Source organism: Pungitius pungitius, chromosome 1 (assembly GCF_949316345.1).
Source record: "Pungitius pungitius chromosome 1, fPunPun2.1, whole genome shotgun sequence".
In the NCBI taxonomy this organism is placed as follows: domain Eukaryota; kingdom Metazoa; phylum Chordata; class Actinopteri; order Perciformes; family Gasterosteidae; genus Pungitius; species Pungitius pungitius.
In genome coordinates, this window is record NC_084900.1 from 5839170 (window position 1) to 5859906 (window position 20737).

The 20737-nt window shown below is 41.7% G+C and overlaps 2 protein-coding genes across 3 annotated transcripts; one reads left to right on the plus strand and one right to left on the minus strand.

The window, feature by feature from the left end:
• Positions 1 to 2274: 2274 nt before the first annotated feature.
• Positions 2275 to 10076, minus strand: LOC119223452 (mucin-2-like). The gene is made up of 4 exons (XM_037480773.2): positions 10064 to 10076; positions 7931 to 7999; positions 3330 to 7735; positions 2275 to 3081 (listed from the first exon to the last, which is right to left on the minus strand). The coding sequence occupies exons 2-4, from the start codon at positions 7959 to 7961 to the stop codon at positions 3055 to 3057; spliced, it is 4464 nt and encodes a 1487-aa protein (XP_037336670.2). The 5' UTR covers positions 7962 to 7999; positions 10064 to 10076; the 3' UTR covers positions 2275 to 3054.
• Positions 10077 to 10603: 527 nt separating this feature from the next.
• Positions 10604 to 17853, plus strand: LOC119223345 (E3 ubiquitin-protein ligase ZFP91-like). 2 transcript variants are annotated; one of them, XM_037480614.2, is made up of 11 exons: positions 10604 to 11590; positions 11927 to 11958; positions 12059 to 12181; positions 12272 to 12308; positions 12405 to 12479; positions 12562 to 12720; positions 13009 to 13059; positions 13143 to 13221; positions 13420 to 13534; positions 13721 to 13820; positions 15986 to 17853. In XM_037480614.2, exons 1-11 carry the CDS (start codon positions 11256 to 11258, stop codon positions 16854 to 16856), a joined length of 1977 nt encoding a protein of 658 aa, XP_037336511.2. In that variant the 5' UTR covers positions 10604 to 11255; the 3' UTR covers positions 16857 to 17853. The 2 variants fall into 2 exon arrangements, with proteins under 2 accessions (XP_037336511.2, XP_037336512.2); XM_037480615.2 differs by having other exon boundaries at positions 12275 to 12308.
• The last annotated feature ends 2884 nt before the right edge of the window (positions 17854 to 20737 follow it).

The following is a 20737-nucleotide window of genomic DNA, read 5'->3' on the forward strand; positions in this document are numbered from 1 at the left end:
TCCAAATGCGCAAGTGTTACAGATCTTTACAGTCGCTAGGACACATTTCCCAATACTTAGATTAGATCACTTTTTCAAAACTCTTTCTGCATAACAGAAATATATATATACTGTATATCCCAAAAATGCATTCCACGACTACATCGTTCAAATGACATAATTTATTTTCTCACTCAGACACAACCGCCAAATCTCGGTGAACCTACAGGCCCATTTGTACATGCTTACACACTGTTTTCAAAACTCTAACATAATACAAAAATGAATAAGACAGCAATTTTCTACAATTCTAGAGTAATATTTTACAGTTTTTTTCAATTGCTAAGAAAACATGGTGATGAGACTAAAGCAGGACACCTGGATCAGCTTTGAGCTGATATTGCAACTAGCTTGGACTGATCATTCTTTGACTTTCTCCAAAGATTTTCAAAATAATTACTGTAGAAATGTTTGAAATTTGTCATCATTCTGATCTGAATGTGGTTCTATCAGTTTTGAAAGCAGTTTGTTAGAATATGATTTGGAAAAATGTGGTGATTGAATGCATTTTGTCTGAAAGCAATGATTTTTACGTCATTGTTTTGTGGATGACAAAGTTTGTGTTCTGGAGGAATGAGTTGATTTGAGACATGAATGAAGTGTTTTGGTAGTTTTGAAAACTTTTTGGTAGTCTGAAAGTTGGTTGGGAGAACCGTGTGAAGAGTTTAGCAAAAGTGAGTATTGAGAAATGTGTCCTAGCCACTGTAAAAAAAAAATTGTAAAATAAATTCTACTTGTTTCACAGTGAGTTATGACAAACAAGATTTGAATTGTTTAACATATTGGACTAACATTTCATATAATATCTGGAGTTATTGGCGTTATATGTCAATCGATAGAATAGAATTCACTGAATGACTAATTCTTCTCTTGTCTAAGAAATGAATTCATTGCTTGTTTATTTTATTTTTCAAGTCCTTTATATATATATAATTATGCTGCCCTTTATTGAAAAATGTTTTACCAGGGAGTTAATTGACATATTTTAAACAGCATTTATTCACGGCCAGTGTTTTTTTTTTGTTATGACTGCAAGGGGAGCAGGCTAAACCTGAGCATCATTATTAGATTAGACTAAAGGGTTTGTCTTTTGTGTGAAGAGAAGAAAGGTAACCTTAAACACACAGGCTCTATAAATATTAAATGACACAGCAATTACACGATGCATAAACAGAATGATTTTTGTGGCCTGCTGCAAAGTATATAGTGTTCTTGTATAGTGGCTTGGTGGTAAATGGAAAGGTCCAGTTCACATGATAGAAAGGATTTTCGCATCAAACAACAATGCTGTTTTGTACTCCTTGTTATACTGTATGTTGATTAAGTTGAAGACCTTACAAATGTTGTTTTAAGCATGTATGTTGTTACATTACATTACATTGCATTATGTGACATTTAGCTGACGCTTTTATCCAAAGCGACTTATCAAGCCAGTCTGGGCCCTGTTCCTCGTACGTGGTACGAAGCCGATCAAATGTCCCATCATCCAGCTCAAATTAACCCAATGGTTGACATCAGGCTATCTCGGGCTACCAGGATCAATTGAAATGCGGAACATCCAGAATTTTATCAAGCGACAGAACCAACAGAACTTGGAACGAAGAGCACGACATGCCAGCGGCTTTCTGGATGTTCTCTGCGTCGCCACACTGTAAATATGTACAGTGTGAGGGACAATGTGTGAGACAGTGTGTGAGACAGTGTGTGAGACACAGTCTGCGGGACAGTGGATGCTCGGCTGTGTGGTGTTCATCCCGTAACGTTTCAGCTCGGGAGAATCTGAAGTAAATAAATGATCCCTATAGCGCTCGTTCAGGACGTCAGTGTGATGTCATAACGGATCTTTGTGATATAATCTGATGCCGCTCCTTCATCAATGAGGAAGAGAGCTGCCCTTTTTTTTTCGGGGGGAGTGCCGAACTAATCCCGATGGCTCAAATAAACCTGCGCCGGAGCAGGTTCATGTTTTTTGATGCGTTGCTATGGTGATTTAGCCAAACCTGCTTCAGGCAACTGAAAAGCCTGATCCACGTCATCTCATCCGGAAAGTCTAATGACTCCCCCTGTATATATATATATATATACATATAAAGACGATACAGACTACCTAAACTAAACTATAATCTGTCATGCATTATTTTTATTATTTTATTATTTATTATTATTATTATTATTTATTAAGTAAATCACCAAAACTATTGACAAAACTCGACAGGAGATAACATTCTGCTCACATCTTATTTATTTGTTAAAGTAACAAAGGTATTTCCTTTCTGTAAAACATTGTGTTGATTTCATTACATTACACACAGTGATAATTGAAAAAAAAAACTTTTCTTTGTACAAAAGTGGCAATAAAACCCAGAAACAAAGACAAACAACAAATTAAAATACAATGGAATAAATCTTTAAACAAAAAACAAATGGATGTGTAAAATGTGTTATTAGCACGTTTTGGGAATATTAATTTGTGTAACTTTTAGAGACCAATGAGGGTCAAATGAGAGCAAAACACCACCATATGAGCTATAAATCAGCTGAACAAAGACGACTCACATTCAGTGTGAGAAGCCTCACGTGTATCAGTGACGTTATATACATGACATGATGCTTAATCTACGGCGTAAAGTAGCAAGTTGGAACATGCGTTGACACGATTTGTTAGGATTGTTGTCGGGAAATCCATCGTTGTTGGCAAACATTCTTCTTAAGCATGACACCAGTGTGGCTGGGTCTAGACTCAAACTCAGGATCTCAGCCATAGGTTTCTTCTGATTTGACCGTCGCTGATTCAAATCCCAGCTCCTCCGGACCCTTGGGAAAGACACCGAAAGGCCGGGATGCCGCCTACTTGCCAGTGTGTGTGTTCATGTACAATATAAATGTTGTTTGGATTAGATCCTGATGGGCAGGTGACACATTGCATGACATGAATGTGAGCCTGAAGGGGTGAATGTAGACGTGTGGTGTAAAGCGCTTTAAGCAGTTGAGTCTATTTAACGGCAAAACCATTGTTCACACTTCTGGGAGAAATGTGGGAATCTGTGGAATTGAAAGAAATAGATTAATTTACTGGGGAGAAAATCTGACAAATAAAACATCTGTAAACGCATGTGGATCCAAGGCATCAACACGTACCTGTAAAAGAAGCACTAATCACTTACTACACTGAGTGACGGAAAGGCATTTTATCTCTCACAGGTTCAAACAAACAAGATACAACAATCAAATCAAACCCTCAAAGTGTTTCCCCACATTTCAATCTACTGCTTAAAAATATTTGCAAGTACCTGACTTGTGTTGATCTGATCTGATCTGTTGTCTTCAGACGCTGTAACTTGGAATGTGGTCCAGATGACGGATGGGTAATCAAAGTCAAGGGGCCTGACAGCAGCAGTTTGGGGGCTATATTTGAAAAATACTATATTTCCTCCGGATGAGGGAACAGAGTTAGGATCAACTTGCTGTCGTGATGCATTCAGGGAATTGGACGTTTTGTTTGCCCTCGACTCAGCGGTTTGTTGTGCATCCGTGGGCTGCAGTGTTGTTAATGCTGCTGCTGCTGCTGTTGCTGCTGTTTGTGTTTGCCTTTTGGTTGTCGCAGATGGTGCAGCTCCTGTTGAAGTTGCCGATTGTTTGGTTGCAACCGTACTCTGTCGTGGTGTGTTTTGTGTAGTTGTCGTTGCTGGATCCATTGTGGGTGGAGTCGGTTGTGTTGATTTGGTTGTGGCCAAAGTTTGTTTTGTGAATACTGTTGTAAACGTGGGTATATTTTGTGTTATTGTAGTCACTGATCCACTGAGTGTAGACGGGTTGAATATTGCAGTCGGTTCCTCAGTTTGTTTCGCTGCTGCGAGTTGCTCCGTTGTTGCTGATGTTGGAGAAGACTCTGATTTGGTTGTTGCTGATGCTGCAGCTTTTTCTAAAGATGTTGTTTGTACTGTTTCTACTGGAGTTTGTGTTGGTCTTTTTGCTGATGAAACAGAAATAGCTGTACTTTGTGTTGGAGTTAGTGATGATTCTATTGTGGGCGTTAAAGATTCTGTTGCTACCCCTCCATCTGCAGTTTGTTTTGCACCTGTGTGTAGCTCTGTTGTTAATGATGCAGATGTTTGTGAGGTCACTGAGTTGGTTGGTACAGAGGTTGCAGCTCCTGCTGACGTTTCTGATTGTGTAGGTTCAACTTTAACTGGTGTTGTTGATGATTCGTTTGTGGGCGTCATAGATTCTGTCGGTGCGATTGTAGACCTAGTTTGTGTTGTGAATGTTGTTGTCATAGGTTGTGTAGTTTGTGTTCTTGTAGTCACTGATCCACTATGTGTTAAAGTGCTTGGGAGTGATGTGGATTCAGCAGGTTGTGCTGCAGCTGTTTGTGGTTCTGTTGTGACTGATTTTGATGTTTGTGAACTCTCTGATGTGGTTGTTGCAAATGGTGCAACAACAGCTGAAGAGGCTGTTTGTCTGGATATAACTGTAGTTTGTGTTGTTTCTTGAGGTGATGAAACAATAGATCCTGTACTATTTGTTGTTGTTGTGGATGATTCCATTGCGGGAGGAGTAGATTGGGTTTGTGCTGATGTGGACACAGTTTTCGATGTGAATGTTTCTGTCATAAGTGGTGTATTTCCTGTGGATGTGGGTAATGATCCACTAGGACCAGATGTGCTGTGAATTGCCATTGAGGGGTTAGTTTGTTTTGCAGATGTCGGTAGCTGTGTTGTTATTGTTGCTGATGCTGATGTTTGTGTACTCTCTGATTTGGTTGGCGGAATAGATTGCGTTGGATAGGTTGTTGTTGGCATATTTGATGTAGTTTGCTTTGTGGTTGATTCACTCTGCGTTAATGTGATGCTCTGAGTTGGTGGGGCTGTACTTTGTGTTGGAGTTAGTGATGATTCTATTGTGGGCGTCATAGATTCTGTTGGTACCCCTCCATCTGCAGTTTGTTTGGTACCTGTGTGTAGCTCTGTTGTTAATGATGCAGATGTTTGTGAAGTCACTGAGTTGGTTGGTACAGAGGTTGCAGCTCCTGCTGACGTTTCTGATTGTGTAGATTCACCCGTAACTTGTGCTGGTTTTGTTGATTTTTTCATTAAGAGGGGAATACATTTTGTTGATGTAAGGGTGGACACTGTCTCCGCAGATCCTCTGGTTTGTGTTGTGAATGCTGACTCCATAGTCGGTGTACTTTGAGTGGTTGAGCTCACTGATCCACTGAGTGTAGACGGGTTGAATATTGCAGTCGGTTCCTCAGTTTGTTTCGCTGCTGCGAGTTGCTCCGTTGTTGCTGATGTTGGAGAAGACTCTGATTTGGTTGTTGCTGATGCTGCAGCTTTTTCTAAAGATGTTGTTTGTACTGTTTCTACTGGAGTTTGTGTTGGTCTTTTTACTGATGAAACAGAAATAGCCGTACTTTGTGTTGGAGTTAGTGATGATTCTATTGTGGGCGTCATAGATTCTGTTGCTACCCCTCCATCTGCAGTTTGTTTTGCACCTGTGTGTAGCTCTGTTGTTAATGATGCAGATGTTTGTGAGGTCACTGAGTTGGTTGGTACAGAGGTTGCAGCTCCTGCTGACGTTTCTGATTGTGTAGGTTCAACTTTAACTTGTGTTGTTGATGATTCTATTGTGGGCGTCATAGATTCTGTCCGTGCGATTGTAGACCTAGTTTGTGTTGTGAATGTTGTTGTCATAGGTTGTGTAGTTTGTGTTCTTGTAGTCACTGATCCACTATGTGTTAAAGTTCTTGGGAGTGATGTGGATTCAGCAGGTTGTGCCGCAGCTGTTTGTGGTTCTGTTGTGACTGATTTTGATGTTTGTGAACTCTCTGATGTGGTTGTTGCAAATGGTGCAGCAACAGCTGAAGAGGCTGTTTGTCTGGATATAACTGTAGTTTGTGTTGTTTCTTGAGGTGATGAAACAATAGATCCTGTACTATTTGTTGTTGTTGTTGTTGTGGATGATTCCATTGCGGGAGGAGTAGATTGGGTTTGTGCTGATGTGGACACAGTTTTCGATGTGAATGTTTCTGTCATAAGTGGTGTATTTTCTGTGGATGTGGGTAATGATCCATCTGGACCAGATGTGCTGTGAATTGCCATTGAGGGGTTAGTTTGTTTTGCAGATGTCGGTAGCCGTGTCTTTATTGTTGCTGATGCTGATGTTTGTGTACTCTCTGATTTGGTTGGCGTAATAGATTGTGTTGGATAGGTTGTTGTTGGCATATTTGATGTAGTTTGCTTTGTGGTTGATTCACTCTGCGTTAATGTGATGCTCTGAGTTGGTGGGGCTGTACTTTGTGTTGGAGTTGTTGATGATTCTATTGTGGGCGTTATAGATTCTGTTGGTACCCCTCCATCTGCAGTTTGTTTTGCATCTGTGTGTAGCTCTGTTGTTAATGATGCAGATGTTTGTGAGGTCACTGAGTTGGTTGGTACAGAGGTTGCAGCTCTTGCTGACGTTTGTGATTGTGTAGGTTCAACTTTAACTTGTGCTGGTGTTGTTGATGATTCTATTGTGGGCGTCATAGATTCTGTCGGTGCGATTGTAGACCTAGTTTGTGTTGTGAATGTTGTTGTCATAGGTTGTGTAGTTTGTGTTCTTGTAGTCACTGATCCCCTTTGTGTTAAAGAACTGGGATGTGTTTGTGTTATTGATCCTATTTTGAGCTTAGTAGGTTCTTTTGAAGGGGCTGTGGACACGGTTTCTACAGTTTGTGTTATCACAATTGGTGTTTGTATTTCCTTTTGTTCTATTGCGTTTATAGTATTTCCTGTTGCTGGGGCTAATGCTTTTTCCAGAGTTGTGGTTATTGATCCTATACCATCAGCTGTTGGTGATACGTATGTCGATTCCACGGTTGACATTTGCGGTGTAACCATTTCTGTCAAACCAGATTCCGTCCTTTGCGTTGACGATAACGTAGGGTCGGTTTGCATCAACTGCGGAATGCTGGTTGGAATGATGCAATGTGTAACCTTTGTGGCTTCAGGTGTGGCTTCAGAAGATGTCACAATGGCTGTAGGTGTGTTAAGAATTTTGCCATTTTCAGTCACAGATGTGGGAGTTTCGTGCACCGATGAGGACGGGGTATTGCCGGATGCTGTTGTATCCATCGCTGTTGAATTCAGTAAAGGCGCGATAAAGTCGGATATCGTCAGCGCTTTGCTGGACTGAGACGTAGTCGAGGTTTGAAGAGTAGAATCACCATAAACCTGTGCTACAGTCACTGTTTCTGCCGAGGAGTTGATCCCTCCAGGCTTATTATTAGGCCCCATTGTGGGAGCAACAGATGATGGTTCATTGAGACCAGTCACTGGTGTGACAGAAGAAACACTACTTGTCTCGTAGGCGGCGGCTGTACTTTGACTTAAGCTTCCCTTTGTCGATGTGTCATTTATTTCCAACATCGGCCCTGATGTAATTCCTTTGACTATAGTTTCATTTGGCATTGTTGAAGCTCCTACTCTTTCCTTTTTACTGTTGGAGCTAGATGTTGTTAGAACAGCAGTTGAACTCAACGTGTTTGACTCCATGCGTGGAGTTGTTTGTTTGTCCCGTTCTTTGGTTGTCTCTGTGAATGGCTGAGGGTTTGAAAGTTCACCGACCTCAAGTCCTTTAGTGCTCCAAGCGTTTGTGGAGTTAATTGTAGGAACCTCGGTGGAGGTCATGGTTCGCGCGTGAGGCAGGCATAAGGCTGCGTGAGGGGAGGCAGAAGGTTTCATATCAATTCATCTTGCGCAACAAAAATGTGGTTTGATTCAGGCTCTTACATGAAAAGTAAAAACATAAGTGAAATAAATGAGAGCTGGATTCAAAGCTTGATAGAATAATAAAACAATATAAGCCACGACAGTGTCAGTGTTGCTGTACATAGACTGGAGTTAGTCACCTGCCACTAATAGTAGGAATCCATGGCTCATGCTTGCAGGGGAAGGGTACTCAGGAGCAGCAAGAATATCTGAGAAAGAAAAAACACAAGGTATGTGGCCTGCAGGGCAAAAGGGCCCATTGAAATGTTTAAAACAGAATACGAACGAAAAACAATTGTTCTTTAAATCCAAATCCAAATGGTGGTTTACCAAAGACATTTTGACATGATATAGCCATTTTCAAGCAGATGATGAGGAGGACGACACATTTCTTTATAACTCAATACTCCATCATATAGATTTTTTTCATTTTATTGTCAGTATTTTTAACTTGTAGCCTGTAGCCCAAAGTGGCAATTTATCAGATTTCATGTAACTCCAAAACAGCCAATACGGGTTGCTGGATGCCACTTTTAACAGAACTAACAATTCCCTTTAAAGGATCCAGCTTCAAAGAAACCACAGCTGTTGTGAACTTTACAAAAGCTTTTCTCTTTGTGACGCATGTGATGAAAATATCTCAACAAGCGTCTCCAGTTCCAACACACCTTACTCGCCTTTAGCTGTGACCCGTGTGTCATGTGTGGTGAGAATTCCGCAGAGCTTGTCAATAGTAGATTCTGCTAATTGCGATGGCCATTTCGGTAAAGATGGTGATTTGTACTATGGGGTAAAATAAATGTTGCTTGACTCGTGTGAATCCATCTTCAAAGCCACTTGTCCTTCAGAGTTCCAAAAAACAAGATGTTCTCCTGAAACTCAGATGTCATCCTTCTAACGCGGATTTCTTTATGTTGTTGAAGTTTTAAGGACCCTTTATTTAATTGAATCAACAAAAACATTGAATTGGATTTGTTGAAAAAAAAGCACACAAGTAAAGCCTTTCACATTACTGTCAGTGGGTGGATACATTTTCATGACATGCAGGAAAATGCAAAGCCGTTCAAAACATGCTCTATAGAATATTTTCGGGATGACGTGCTTCTGTTGACCAACCCCATAAGTGAGCGTCACTTGTTCGTGCATTGGATTCATGTTTCTTTCGATATTTTTGAAGCAGGATGCCATCTAAAAAGTAAGGTTAGGTAAAAAAAAAAAAAAGAGTAAAAAGCTAACACACTAAACTTTTGAATTAAACTATAGTCTCATAAATTCATAAACAAGTTTCCTCAACGGGGCTTGGTGTGTTGACTTTGTATAGTCTTATTTAGCCACTTTTATACATACAATAAAAGCTTCAAAATTCATAGATGAGATATTTACTGACTTTTTTTAATATTATAAAACATATGTTAGTATATTTTCAGCATGTTAACCAGAAGCCTTCTTTTAGGCATCTAAACCAAAAACCCATTCTAAAAAGGTTAAAACAAACAAAACAACAGAGAAAGGAGAACTAGAATGGAAAAAAATGCTGGTTCTGTTTTTTAGGTTTTAGTACTCATTCCTGTTCTATTGGTACTATGTAAGTGTAAATAAAATAGATTGAATGGAAACACATTTAATTTAACTCCTATTGAAAAGGGGGCAGACAAGATTCTACCTATGAACATAAATATTCTCACACATTGGATAGAATCGTTCTGAGACTTTTGGCACAGCCCCCACCAAGCCTAGTTTATGCTTCTGCGTTTTCAGAGAAACGCATGGACACGCAGACGCAAGAGCCCGTTGGCGCGCCCCTTCGCCCCCTCTTGCGGGTCATTGGCGGACCATAAGGACGCGCGGACGGCCGGTCGAAGGGGTGAACAAAGTTGTGGAGGAAAAATACGGGACAAATAGGTGCGCGAAGCACGGGGGCAAAAAAAAAAGTCTCTGATAAATAAATAAACAAACCAACGACTTCCACACTCAAAGACGTCCCTCTCCAGGTCGTCTTAAAGAAAAACGTGTTTCCACCTAGTGTTCCGGCGGTGAATTTCTTTGCAACACGCGCAAGCCTCTTTGAACCATGAGACCAGTCCGTCGACACAGGACGCAACGCATGTTCCGACCTTCACTCTCACTAACGCAGTGTTTTCAGTAGCTCAACACGGAACATCTTTCAATAGGTCTTTAAATGTACGCTATAAACCTGAACCAACTTGATTTTGAAATCAGATGAAAGAGAATCTAATGTTTACAGTTGTAAGCAATTCAGAAATGGCACCGACCTTTCCACACCACTGCCTTCATAACTAAAGTACTGACGCTACGGTGAGCCTAATGGTAACAAGAAACCAGTTCTACCTGTTATGATCACACCGGTCACTCCTTTTATCGGTGAGGAAAAAAAGGAAATGTATCTTTCTAGTTTTAATAAATAAAAATAATACAAATCATATACAAAAAATGAGATTAATTTATTATTTATTTTATTTGAAATAGCCTACAATCCGCAGATGACGAGAAAATTACATGTAAAGGAGGATTTTAGTGTGTGCTAAAGGACCAGTACCGAGCCGTGGATATATAACTTTATTAGCATTTGACTTTTTGTGTCAAATTAGTGTTACTATAATATGACGATAATATATGAATGCATGACGTTGAAGAAGTTGTATTTGTAATTGGTTGGTTGCACACCCAATTGCTTTTTTCAATGCTACATTATTTCCAATTATTAGTAGACAGTACTTAACAGGGTACATAAACAGGGTAGTTGATATATCACTTTACACCACTTGGAATAGACTCTCTACTATTGACCCCCCCAATAAATTGTATGGATATTTTGTTTTGTACCGTCCACTGTAATCAGGCTGCAGGTTAACCAAGTAATTAATGGTATTATCAAACTATACGTGTGCCATTAAGTTAAATAGTCTAATTTGCCATGGGAGCCAAATAACTGAGACCAATTGATATGGTAACATGTTTGGAGAATAAACATAAACCTAAATCGATGCCTAAATGTAGAACTCATTGTAGTTGTATAGTGTAACTACATATCCCACAATCACCTTTTTTCCTCAATTAGTATGGAAGCCCTCGCGTCCAAACATAGTGTTCGCACATCCGCGCTACCGCTGCTACTCTTAAAGGAGACGCATCCCAAACGGGCCGATACTTGGTTTAAGAAATATGAGGTTTGCTATCGCTTTAAGAAGTGGATCATGTTGAATGTTTGTAACATTAAATCGTCATATAACGTTAATTTTGTTTTATTTATATGCGAGTGGTTGAAATGCTTGCGTAGTGACTTAACGTTGCCATTACTCTTGACCGAGCTAACATAACTTGGTCCCAAAAGGGCCTCCAATGTTACGTTGGTATTAACGCTAATTACATGTTCTATGCCCAAAAATAACGCTACGTCGACTGACGCTAATTAACAAAAGCCCGTAAGGGTCATAACAGTTAAACATGAGCAGCATGAACTCGGAGGAAGACGACGTGTCTGGTGTTCGTCCCGGGATCGAGACAACCGGGGAGTCGACGGAGGCCGCAAAGCCATCCCCGCAGCCGAGTGAACCGTCCAGCCGGAGACGAGGAAGTAAAAGGCTCGCGAAAACCACAGCGACCTCGCTGGGCTCCAGCGGCTCTGTGCCGACATTTCGAGTTTTGCGAGCCAGGGGAGCTGCAGCTGGCAGGAGCGCAGGTATTCATTCCCAGAATGCCGCTAGCACGCCAACGCCTGACGTTAAGAGTACGCACCGCGGGCGTGGGAGACCTGCTGGATCACGCTCAAAAAACACACGGTATGTGGTTTGCAATCACTCGGGTCGAATACTTTGCAGTACGCTATGGAAACGCACTAAGGTGACTAACGTCATGTGTGCCTCTCAGAGGTGCTGGTGGGATTGACCTGCAAGGAGGCTTAGGGATGTAGTTGTAGGAAGTGTGCTATGGGGGTTCTTAAAGCTGTAGGTTTACCAGCTGTTGAAACCAAAACACATTCATTAAATGCACGTTTTGTCCTGTCTGTGCACTTGTTTTCATTTTTAAATGATCAATTTAGTTATATTTTTCAAGGAATACCATATTTTTTGCATTTGTACCGGGTTTTTATTTATTGTAGGCTTTCTCTCACACAGACCTGCGGGAAAGAGATCCACGTCCAGAAATGGTACAAAGAAACATCAGTCCTTTTGATCTATTTGTAAGAATTTTTATTATTGTTCTGTATTACATTTGTCCCCAATGCTTGGTCACTCTGACTTCCTCAGCATCCAAACACACTCCTGCTTCCAAGCTCCCTAAAGCTAAGGAAAACAAAGGAAGACCCTCTACCCAAGCCTCTCGTACCACGCCGACAACAGCTTGCAAACCTGAAGAAGAGATGGACGCCGGTAAGACAAATGGCTACGTACATTATTTGTTACTACGTACTGTACACGATCGGAAGCTAAGAGAACATATGCATTATCTCTGCTTTTCAGCAGAGGAAACCCCTTCTTTGATAGGACTAAATGACAGGTGAGCGGTATACTTCATTTAATGAGCACATGTTTCAATTTTGATTTGGCTATGTGATTTTAATTGTAGCCAGTGTGGTGTGTTTGTCCATATTAGCGTTGCAGCTCTTGATGAGGATCCCCCATTCACAGATGACCCATATGAGCGCATCTATAAACCTGAGACAAAGACGTATGCTGAGCTCCCTGCCTTTCCATAATGAGTATTGTGTTATTTTTTAGATTAAATTAAGTTCTATCTCTTTACTCCTCAGGGAAAGATCCAGGCGGAATACGATCTTAAATCAAAAGGAAGTCAAGAAAGAGGACTCCGAAAAGGAGGAGGAAGACGATGACATTAAAAAGGAAGAATCAACCGAGGTTGTTGTGCAAAGTGGAGATGGAGTGCGTAGTAACCCAGAGCCACCCAGGAAGTAAGCACAATATGGGTTGGTGAATTGTGAATGTTCAATGGAATATGCGGAAGAACTGGTTGGTTGAACACACCAACAAAACATGTATTTTAAATCTTATTGTTACCTGAAGCTAGAAACCCTCCCCAATGTTTGATGGACTGCTTGCTTTCTAAATGTCTCCTCGATGCATTACGAAGGAACTTAACAGTATAGATATGATCCTATTGGAAGTTTAGATTGAAGGATTAAAGTATTTTTCTATATCTATAGTTCTGTTTTGTAATCTTTTGTCTTTTGTTGTTATAGGAGAGGTAGACAACAAAAAGATGGCAAACTCCCTCGACTGCCAAAACAAAGGTAACAATCTATTACAGCGTGTTAATCACTGTAGTATTTTTTTTATCAAGTATGATTATTGTACAATTTTTCTGTCTCCATAGAAAAAAGCCCCCAGTGCAGTACGTACGCTGTGAAATTGAGGGCTGTGGTACTGTCTTGGCCCACCCACGTTACCTACAGGTTTGCCATCATTTCAAATATTTTAAAAGGCCATAAAACTTGAGACTGGAAACTTGCAAGAATATTGTTTTTGCCAAATTGGTGTCCTGCAATATACTGTTTCAGATCTGCAAACCTGCAAACCTCCAAATCTTAAGGTTCACAGTTGGGTGCTTTGGCAGTAACATTTCCTCTTTTTCTCTGCTCTCTTTATTTCAGCACCATATCAAATACCAGCACTTGCTTAAAAAGAAGTATGTGTGTGATCACCCCTCGTGTGGCCGATTGTTTCGTCTGCAGAAGCAACTGTTGCGCCATGCAAAACATCATACAGGTGATGCTAAGGCACAAATGTTTATTCATACAGCTTTAAGACTGGCAACATACCTTGTGTTTATTTGACGATCAAAAGAGTGACGTCATTTCTGCGCTTCTTGAAATGCCACGGCGGTAAGTTAAAGCCTCCCATGTTGTGTCCTTTCATGAGGTGTATTCATACTGCTTGTCATCTGTATTTTAGATCAAAGGGACTACATCTGTGAGTATTGTGCTCGTGCCTTCAAGAGCTCCCATAACCTGGCTGTGCACAGGATGATTCACACGGGAGAAAAACCAATCCAGTGAGTAGCAAAAGGCCAACGTGATGTCACGATGTGTGCTTTGGGCAAGGAAGAACTGTAGGAGTCTGGCTAGGGTCCATTATTACAAGAAAGAAAGCACATTTATTCATTGTAGTTTCATTCATGTGGAAACTAACCATTTCAAATAACCCATAATCATACATGGTCTATTATTTATTCTTTTTAATGTTAAATACAAACATTGTCAAATTATTTTGTAATTTTCTTTTTATAAAAGACTTTTAAAAGACACACACGGCTTCAGAAGAATTGAAATTAATTGATTCTTATTCGGTTCACAGAATGAACAATATAACACATACAGTTTATAGTGTATAGTATAATTTATCAGTTAGGAAATAATAGGTATAGATGTAGGTAGGTAATATGTATATTTAAGAAAACTGAACAAAATTAGTTTAATTTGTTATCCTAAATTATTTAACTTTGATTGATTTTATTTTGTATAGCCCAAAATTACAAATTTGTCTCAGAGGGCTTTACATACACTCTGTACACATGCGACATCTCTGTATACAGATTGAACAATGTAAAAGATGTAAAAATACATTCAATTCCTGAAAACAGAAATGATTAAAATAATTGCGAGTAGTAAGCCAGGTGTACGGCAGGACCACTGCAGGGTCAACCACCATCCACACAAGCTTCTGTGGGAGGGAAAGCACAAAGACTTTAGGAAAGGGTAATGTTGGTTCATGATGACAGTAATAGTAAAATGATTCATATTTCAAATAGTAATAATGCTGATTAAAGCAGTAGCAGGTATCAGCAGGGCCACGGCAGGAGTCCAGATTGAACCATGATCCAGGGAAACCTGTTAGGCCAGAAAGCACAAATACTCTGCGGAAGAAACAAAGTTAGTAAAGCGCATTAATGTTCACAGTAATAGAAATGGGAATATCGGTGGGGTTAGTAGCGGCAGGTGTCCGTGGGCCAGGCAGGAGTCAGCACCAGGGTCCAGACGGAACCACAATCTACGGTGACCTGCGAGGCGAGAAAGCAGAACAAACTCCGGGGACGAAGCTAAAATTGGTCATGTGCAGTAATAAAACGTGGATTATTGTAGAAGGAGAGAGTGAGAGAGGAGCTTTGTGTGCCCTAACAAGTCCCCTCGGCGGTCTAGGCCTATAGCAGCTTAACCTTATATTATCTCTATAGTTTTAAACTTTATCTTAAATGAGCTGACCGAATCTGCCCTCCGGACCGAAAGTGGAAGCTGGTTCCACAAAGGAGGTCAATAACTGAAGGCTCTGGCTCCCATCCTACTTTTTAAAACTCCAGGAACAACAAGTAACCAGCATCTATAGAGCGCAGCTGCCTTGTAGGGCAATGCGGTGTTACAGGCTTTTTAAGTGCCTCCCCAGTAAAGGAGTAATATGATCCCTTTTCTTAGTCCTTGTCAATATACGTGCTGCAGCATTCTGTATCAACCGGGCAGGCTTAAGAGATTTACAATAGCAACCCGATAACTAACAAAGAATTACTCTAATCCAGTCTAGAGGTATCAAATGCATGAACTAGTTTTTCTGCATCACTTTGAGACAGGAAGTTCCTCATTTGGATATTGTGCTAACAGCCTTTTTTTGGTGTCAGTCTGTTGTTTCATTATGTGATTCATCTGGAATCTTTTGGATTTTTCCTGTACACAACATGGGGCTGTGTTGGGCTGCGGAGAGTAGGCTCTAAGTACAGCTTCTTTACATCATCTGTGCACATAGGAAATTGAGCTGCAGGCATATTGGCTTCTGCATACGGTTTCTACTCATTATCGTCATTCCTGATGACATGACCCAAATACCTCATTAATTTAGCTTTTGATCCTCCTTGATTATAGCAATCATGATGTGACTCTTTTCAGAGTTTAATCTCACACTGCACGCCACACCGTGCAATTGCTGTAAAACCGCGCCAAGGGAACAGGACCACTAGGTTGTCAGTGTATATTTTAGAAGGTTAATAAGACTTGTGTAAGATCCTGTCTTACACCATTTTAACTAAATCATCCCTAAATGAAAAGTAATTGATTTAAAAACGATATGTAGCTGCTTTTACTTGAGTACAATAATCACGGGTAAGTTGTAGTGAACAAGGAGCAGCAGGTCTGTTTAGACTATAACCTGGTCTTTGTTTCCACCATGTGGCAGGTGTGAGATATGTGGCTTCACCTGTCGCCAGAAGGCCTCCCTAAACTGGCACATGAAGAAGCACGATGCAGAATCCTCCTACCAGTTCTCTTGCTCCATTTGTAGCAAAAAGTTTGAGAAAAAGGACTCCGTGGTCGCACACAAGGCCAAGAGCCACCCCGAGGTGCTCATAGCTGAAGCCTTGGCAGCAAATGGGGGCTCAGTAATATGCAGCCCCAGCGTGACCCCCGAGACTGCCCGGGGGCCCGCCCCCCCGACCCAAGAGACTGCCCCGGAGCCGAGCCAGAACCCCGACGCGGTCCCAGTCCTCACCCAGTCCTACCAGCCCAATGTCGGCCAGGAGAACCCGCTGCAGCGGGCGGGGGAGCCGCTCGCCCCACAGACTCCGATAGACGTACCCCTGGGCCAGTTTCTCCATGCGGTGCAGGCGGCACATCCGCAGCAACCCCCCGCCGCCTTGCTGCACCTCACGACGGCCGCTGCTCCTAGCAACTTCCCCAGCGTTAGCCACCCCGAGCTCATCCAGCTCTCCGCCCTCCGCGCCGGCGACGCGGCGTCCGCGGCCGGCGCGGAGCCTCAGAGCACCTTACTCACGCTGAGCCCCGTCACCACACTGGCCTCCACGGCGTCCCTGGCTTCCCAGCAGGCTTTGCAGTGGGGCAGGGAGACGGACGGGAGTGAGCCGTTACCCGGAGAGGGCGAGCTGTGGGACAGGGTGGTGGTGGGTGGCGCTCATCAGGATGTCGGGGAAATGATGTGGCAGGGTCACGAGGAAAGGAGGAAGGAAGATGAGGGGATTGTGTGGGAGAGGGAAGGAGGGAGGCAGATTCTTTTACAGTGTGCTGAGGTTAATGCAGACAGTTTGATCTAGATTTAAAAAAAATAAAAATAAAAAACACTATGACGAGAACAGCGAAGTTTAGGTTCAAGAAAACAACAAAAGACTGAAGGACCAGTAAAAAAATCAAAGCTGATATTTGAAATTATGAATATATCTCCATGGAGTAACGTAGTTATACAAAGTGCATAACTGTAGAGAGCTACTTATATCAGGGAGTATGTATTTATTATATTACTGAAAACGTACCCGTGTGTGTGTGTGTGTGTGTGTGTGTGTGTGTGTGTGTGTGTGTGTGTGTGTGTGTGTGTGTGTGTGTGTGTGTGTGTGTGTGTGTGTGTGTGTGTGTGTGTGTGTGTGTGTGTGTGTGTGTGTGTGTTAGATGAAGACTTCATGATGATGATCCATGTTGGGCAAAAAGAAATTCAAATGACATTTATACCCCTCATGTTCATATGTGAATGAATTAGTATTATTAACATAATTTGGTCAACTCGAGTAGTTTTAGATAACCTTTAAGATTCTTAAAGTAAAATAATCTTTATTGTGAGATTACATTAAAATCCATTCTAAGAAAGAGTTAAATTTTGAGTCCATGCCTTTTCACACAAATTTACAAAAAATATACAGTGGTTTAACATAATATTTTGAAACAGCCATTTGAAGTTATAGTAGAAAAAGCACAAGTGTAATGATTATTATGGATGGCTCCATTCTATTTAAGTGTCTGCATCGATTGCGACAGCGAGCCAACATCCTATGCAACATGTTAAAAGGTCTTATGCGGAAAAAGCCCAAAACCTAATTTTCTATAGGAACAATCTAAAATGCCTTCCGTTTATTTACTTCTCTTGGTCATGAGTTGTGTCACTTTCCTGTCAAATTGACCATCTGATTTAATTCTTTACAAATTGTTGCCTTAATATTTTTTCACAGTTAAGACCACGCAGGGAGCAGCATAGTTTTTATCGTCGGTTTTCTCTTAAAGCAATCTTGCATAATAAAATATACCTCTTGCCACTGCAACTACTACTGAGCATTCATTATCGTGTTATCTTTATTTATAAGAACATGTTTTCACATTAATAATAAACACAAACTGTAATTTTTGTCTTTTATTCCTTTAAACAGCTGTCTACTGTAATTATCTGCATTGTTTACATTTGAATGAAAAACAGCATCAAAGTACTTCCCTGACATGTTTGTGATTTCTTAAAACATTTTTAATATCTGATTTACCAACAAATACCAAATATTGAATGATAGTGACACCTAGTAAAACATTCATTCAAACGTTTACTAAGCCTATTAAGAAAAGAGAATTTCAATCATATTTTTTGGATGCGGCTTTATGGACAATACTGGTAGCTTAATGTCCACTGTTTATTTAGTTTTCATTTTGGTGAACCAAATGATACCCGCTCTGTGTTTAAAAGGCAGCAAAGTAAAGCACTAGTCGTGAATGATAATAGCAGAAAGTTACCCAAATAGATTGTGTACATTTGTATGTACTATTTGAAAACTGCATTGATCAGAAGAATACTTCATTTGGAGGGTTTTCCCACATTAGCTTCCTGTGACCACAAAAGCCCAATAAAAGGGAAATGTTTTATTAATTGTGGCGGGGTGGGTGGGCCGCATAGTGACGTTTTTGACCAAAGGAAGTCCCCCCCCCCCCCCCCCCCGTGTTTTGCGGAACCAATTAAATGAAGGTGCGCGCCGCAGAGGCACACGCTGGGGGACGATTCACGGTGCCGTACTGAGCTGCTAAAGTAACCCCCCCCCCAAAAAAAATAAAAAAAATAAAAATAAAATACTCCAGCTCGGTTCTACGCAGTCGACGGTAGGTGCTCGGTTCGCCGGGTGCAAAACTCGGCCGGAGTGCAAATGGCAGAGCGGCAGGAGCGGCGGGATGGACCCGCGCAGGACGCCCCGGCGCCCGGCCCGTCGCAGACGGAGAGAGCGGTGGCCCTCGCCCGGCTGCTTCACCACGAATGTGCTCTTCTGCTCCAGCTATACGTGAGGACCCGTTCTGCCCGTCAACGGGACTGTGTTTTTGTTTGTGCCTAAACCGCTGCTAGGCTACCTGTAGCATTGGAGTGACGTGTTTCACGTTGACTCTGTGTTTGTGTGACATTCGCCGGTGTTCACTTGGTTAATCCCCGAAAGGGGTGCAGGGCAATTGTACTAAAAGCCCCTCCCCCCATTTCCCTTAGGGTGCCTAATGGTTAGTGTATTGGATTTTTTTTCCCGTCATGCTTGTTACCCATCCTTCCTTTTTTCTTATTTTTAGACGACCATTCAATTGATCAATATGCCTGTCCTTTAGTGTTAAATGTAATTGGGCATAACTTACTTAACGCATAATAAACATAACATACCGGGTGCCGAGAAGCACCTTGCGTCCTCTGTACTCGAAGCAAACCATCTCGTTTTCGCCCCCCCCCCCCCTTTTTTTTCAGAAAGAGAAGGAGACCTTCCTGTTGGACCACACCCCTGACGCGGGACGCATCGTGACCCTCTCCCCGGACCCCGAGGAGCCCAGCACGGAGCAGCAGGTGCAGTCGCTGCATTCGGCCCTGCGGCAGTGCCTGGGGCTGATCCACTGTGTCATCCTGAAGGAAGAGGAAGAGTGGGGCGTGCTGGAGGGCGACTACGAGACCACCAAGAGGAGGGTTCGAGGGCGGCTGGAGCACCTGCTCAGCACCACCAAAGCCCTGGTGGAGACCGAGGACGTGATTCTGGAGGTCACACCAGACCACAGGTGTAACGAGGTGAAGTGATTTGTTTATGTTTTTTTGTTTGTAGCACGTCAACATATTTCAAATTCAACATATTTTCCCAAAGATTTGGTGCTTAAAAAGAGTTTTCACTTTTTTACTGGAACAGGAGCAGTTAATTATAAAAGGGTGCAACTAAACGCTTGTATTAATGTCACCTCTTGTTGGGAACAAAGAATTAAATCCTCGACTTTGATATCCATAATGACCTCAGTTTGACAAATCCATCCAAGAATTGTCACCCAGCCCCCGCGGGTCCCTCAACTATGCGAATAATTTCAGGTTCCCTATTTTTAGCACCAAACAGGGGGCAAACAAAGTTAGCAACTAGTGGCGAAAAGTGAGGGAATTTAGCAACTAAAAGTTCATTTGGGGCTTGCATTTGTCAGCTAAACATGAATATAACTTAAAATGAATGATACGGTTGCTCTGAAATCTGGTATTGCCGGTTTAGGTTTACTCACTTTTGCAAAACTGTAAGTTTGGAAGCAAATATAAAATAGTCATGCGTGTCTTTAATAGTCTCTTAATTTGTTGTTATTCTGAATATTTCCTGTCCCTCAGACTTTCAGCATTATACATTGAAAGTAAACATCTACTCTAAAGGTTTTAGGCGGACTCCAACAAAACCACTGTTTCACATTTTCTTTAATCCACTTCTACTGTGCCTTGATGAAAGGGAGCGGATGTTGACTTGCTTTCCTTTGTGTAGGAGACCGACGGCGGTGGGGGAGCTTTTGGGCTCAAAATGTGGACCTACCACGTTCTGCTGGAGCTGGTCCACTGGGCTGACCGCGCCGCGCAGACCCTCCACGTCTTGCACACAGAAAGGACGGAGACGGAAGACGTCTGATTCAAACTAACAATGCCGATGAATGAATGAACTTGACACTAACAGCCAGCCTCCCCCTATCTATGTATTCAAAATGGAATATTATCACTGTGGAACATGCTGTGTGAAAACTAGAGGTTAAGAATTGTGCTGCTTTGCTAAAATCCCAGTTAAGCTCCTTTCTAACAAAGCCCTGTAGACTGCTTTTCCCGGACGTGACCCAGTGAACCGTAGATGCTGTTGTCTTTTAACAAAGAAGTGATCGCAGACCTTCGGTGATCTGAAGTTTGGTTTGCAAAGTG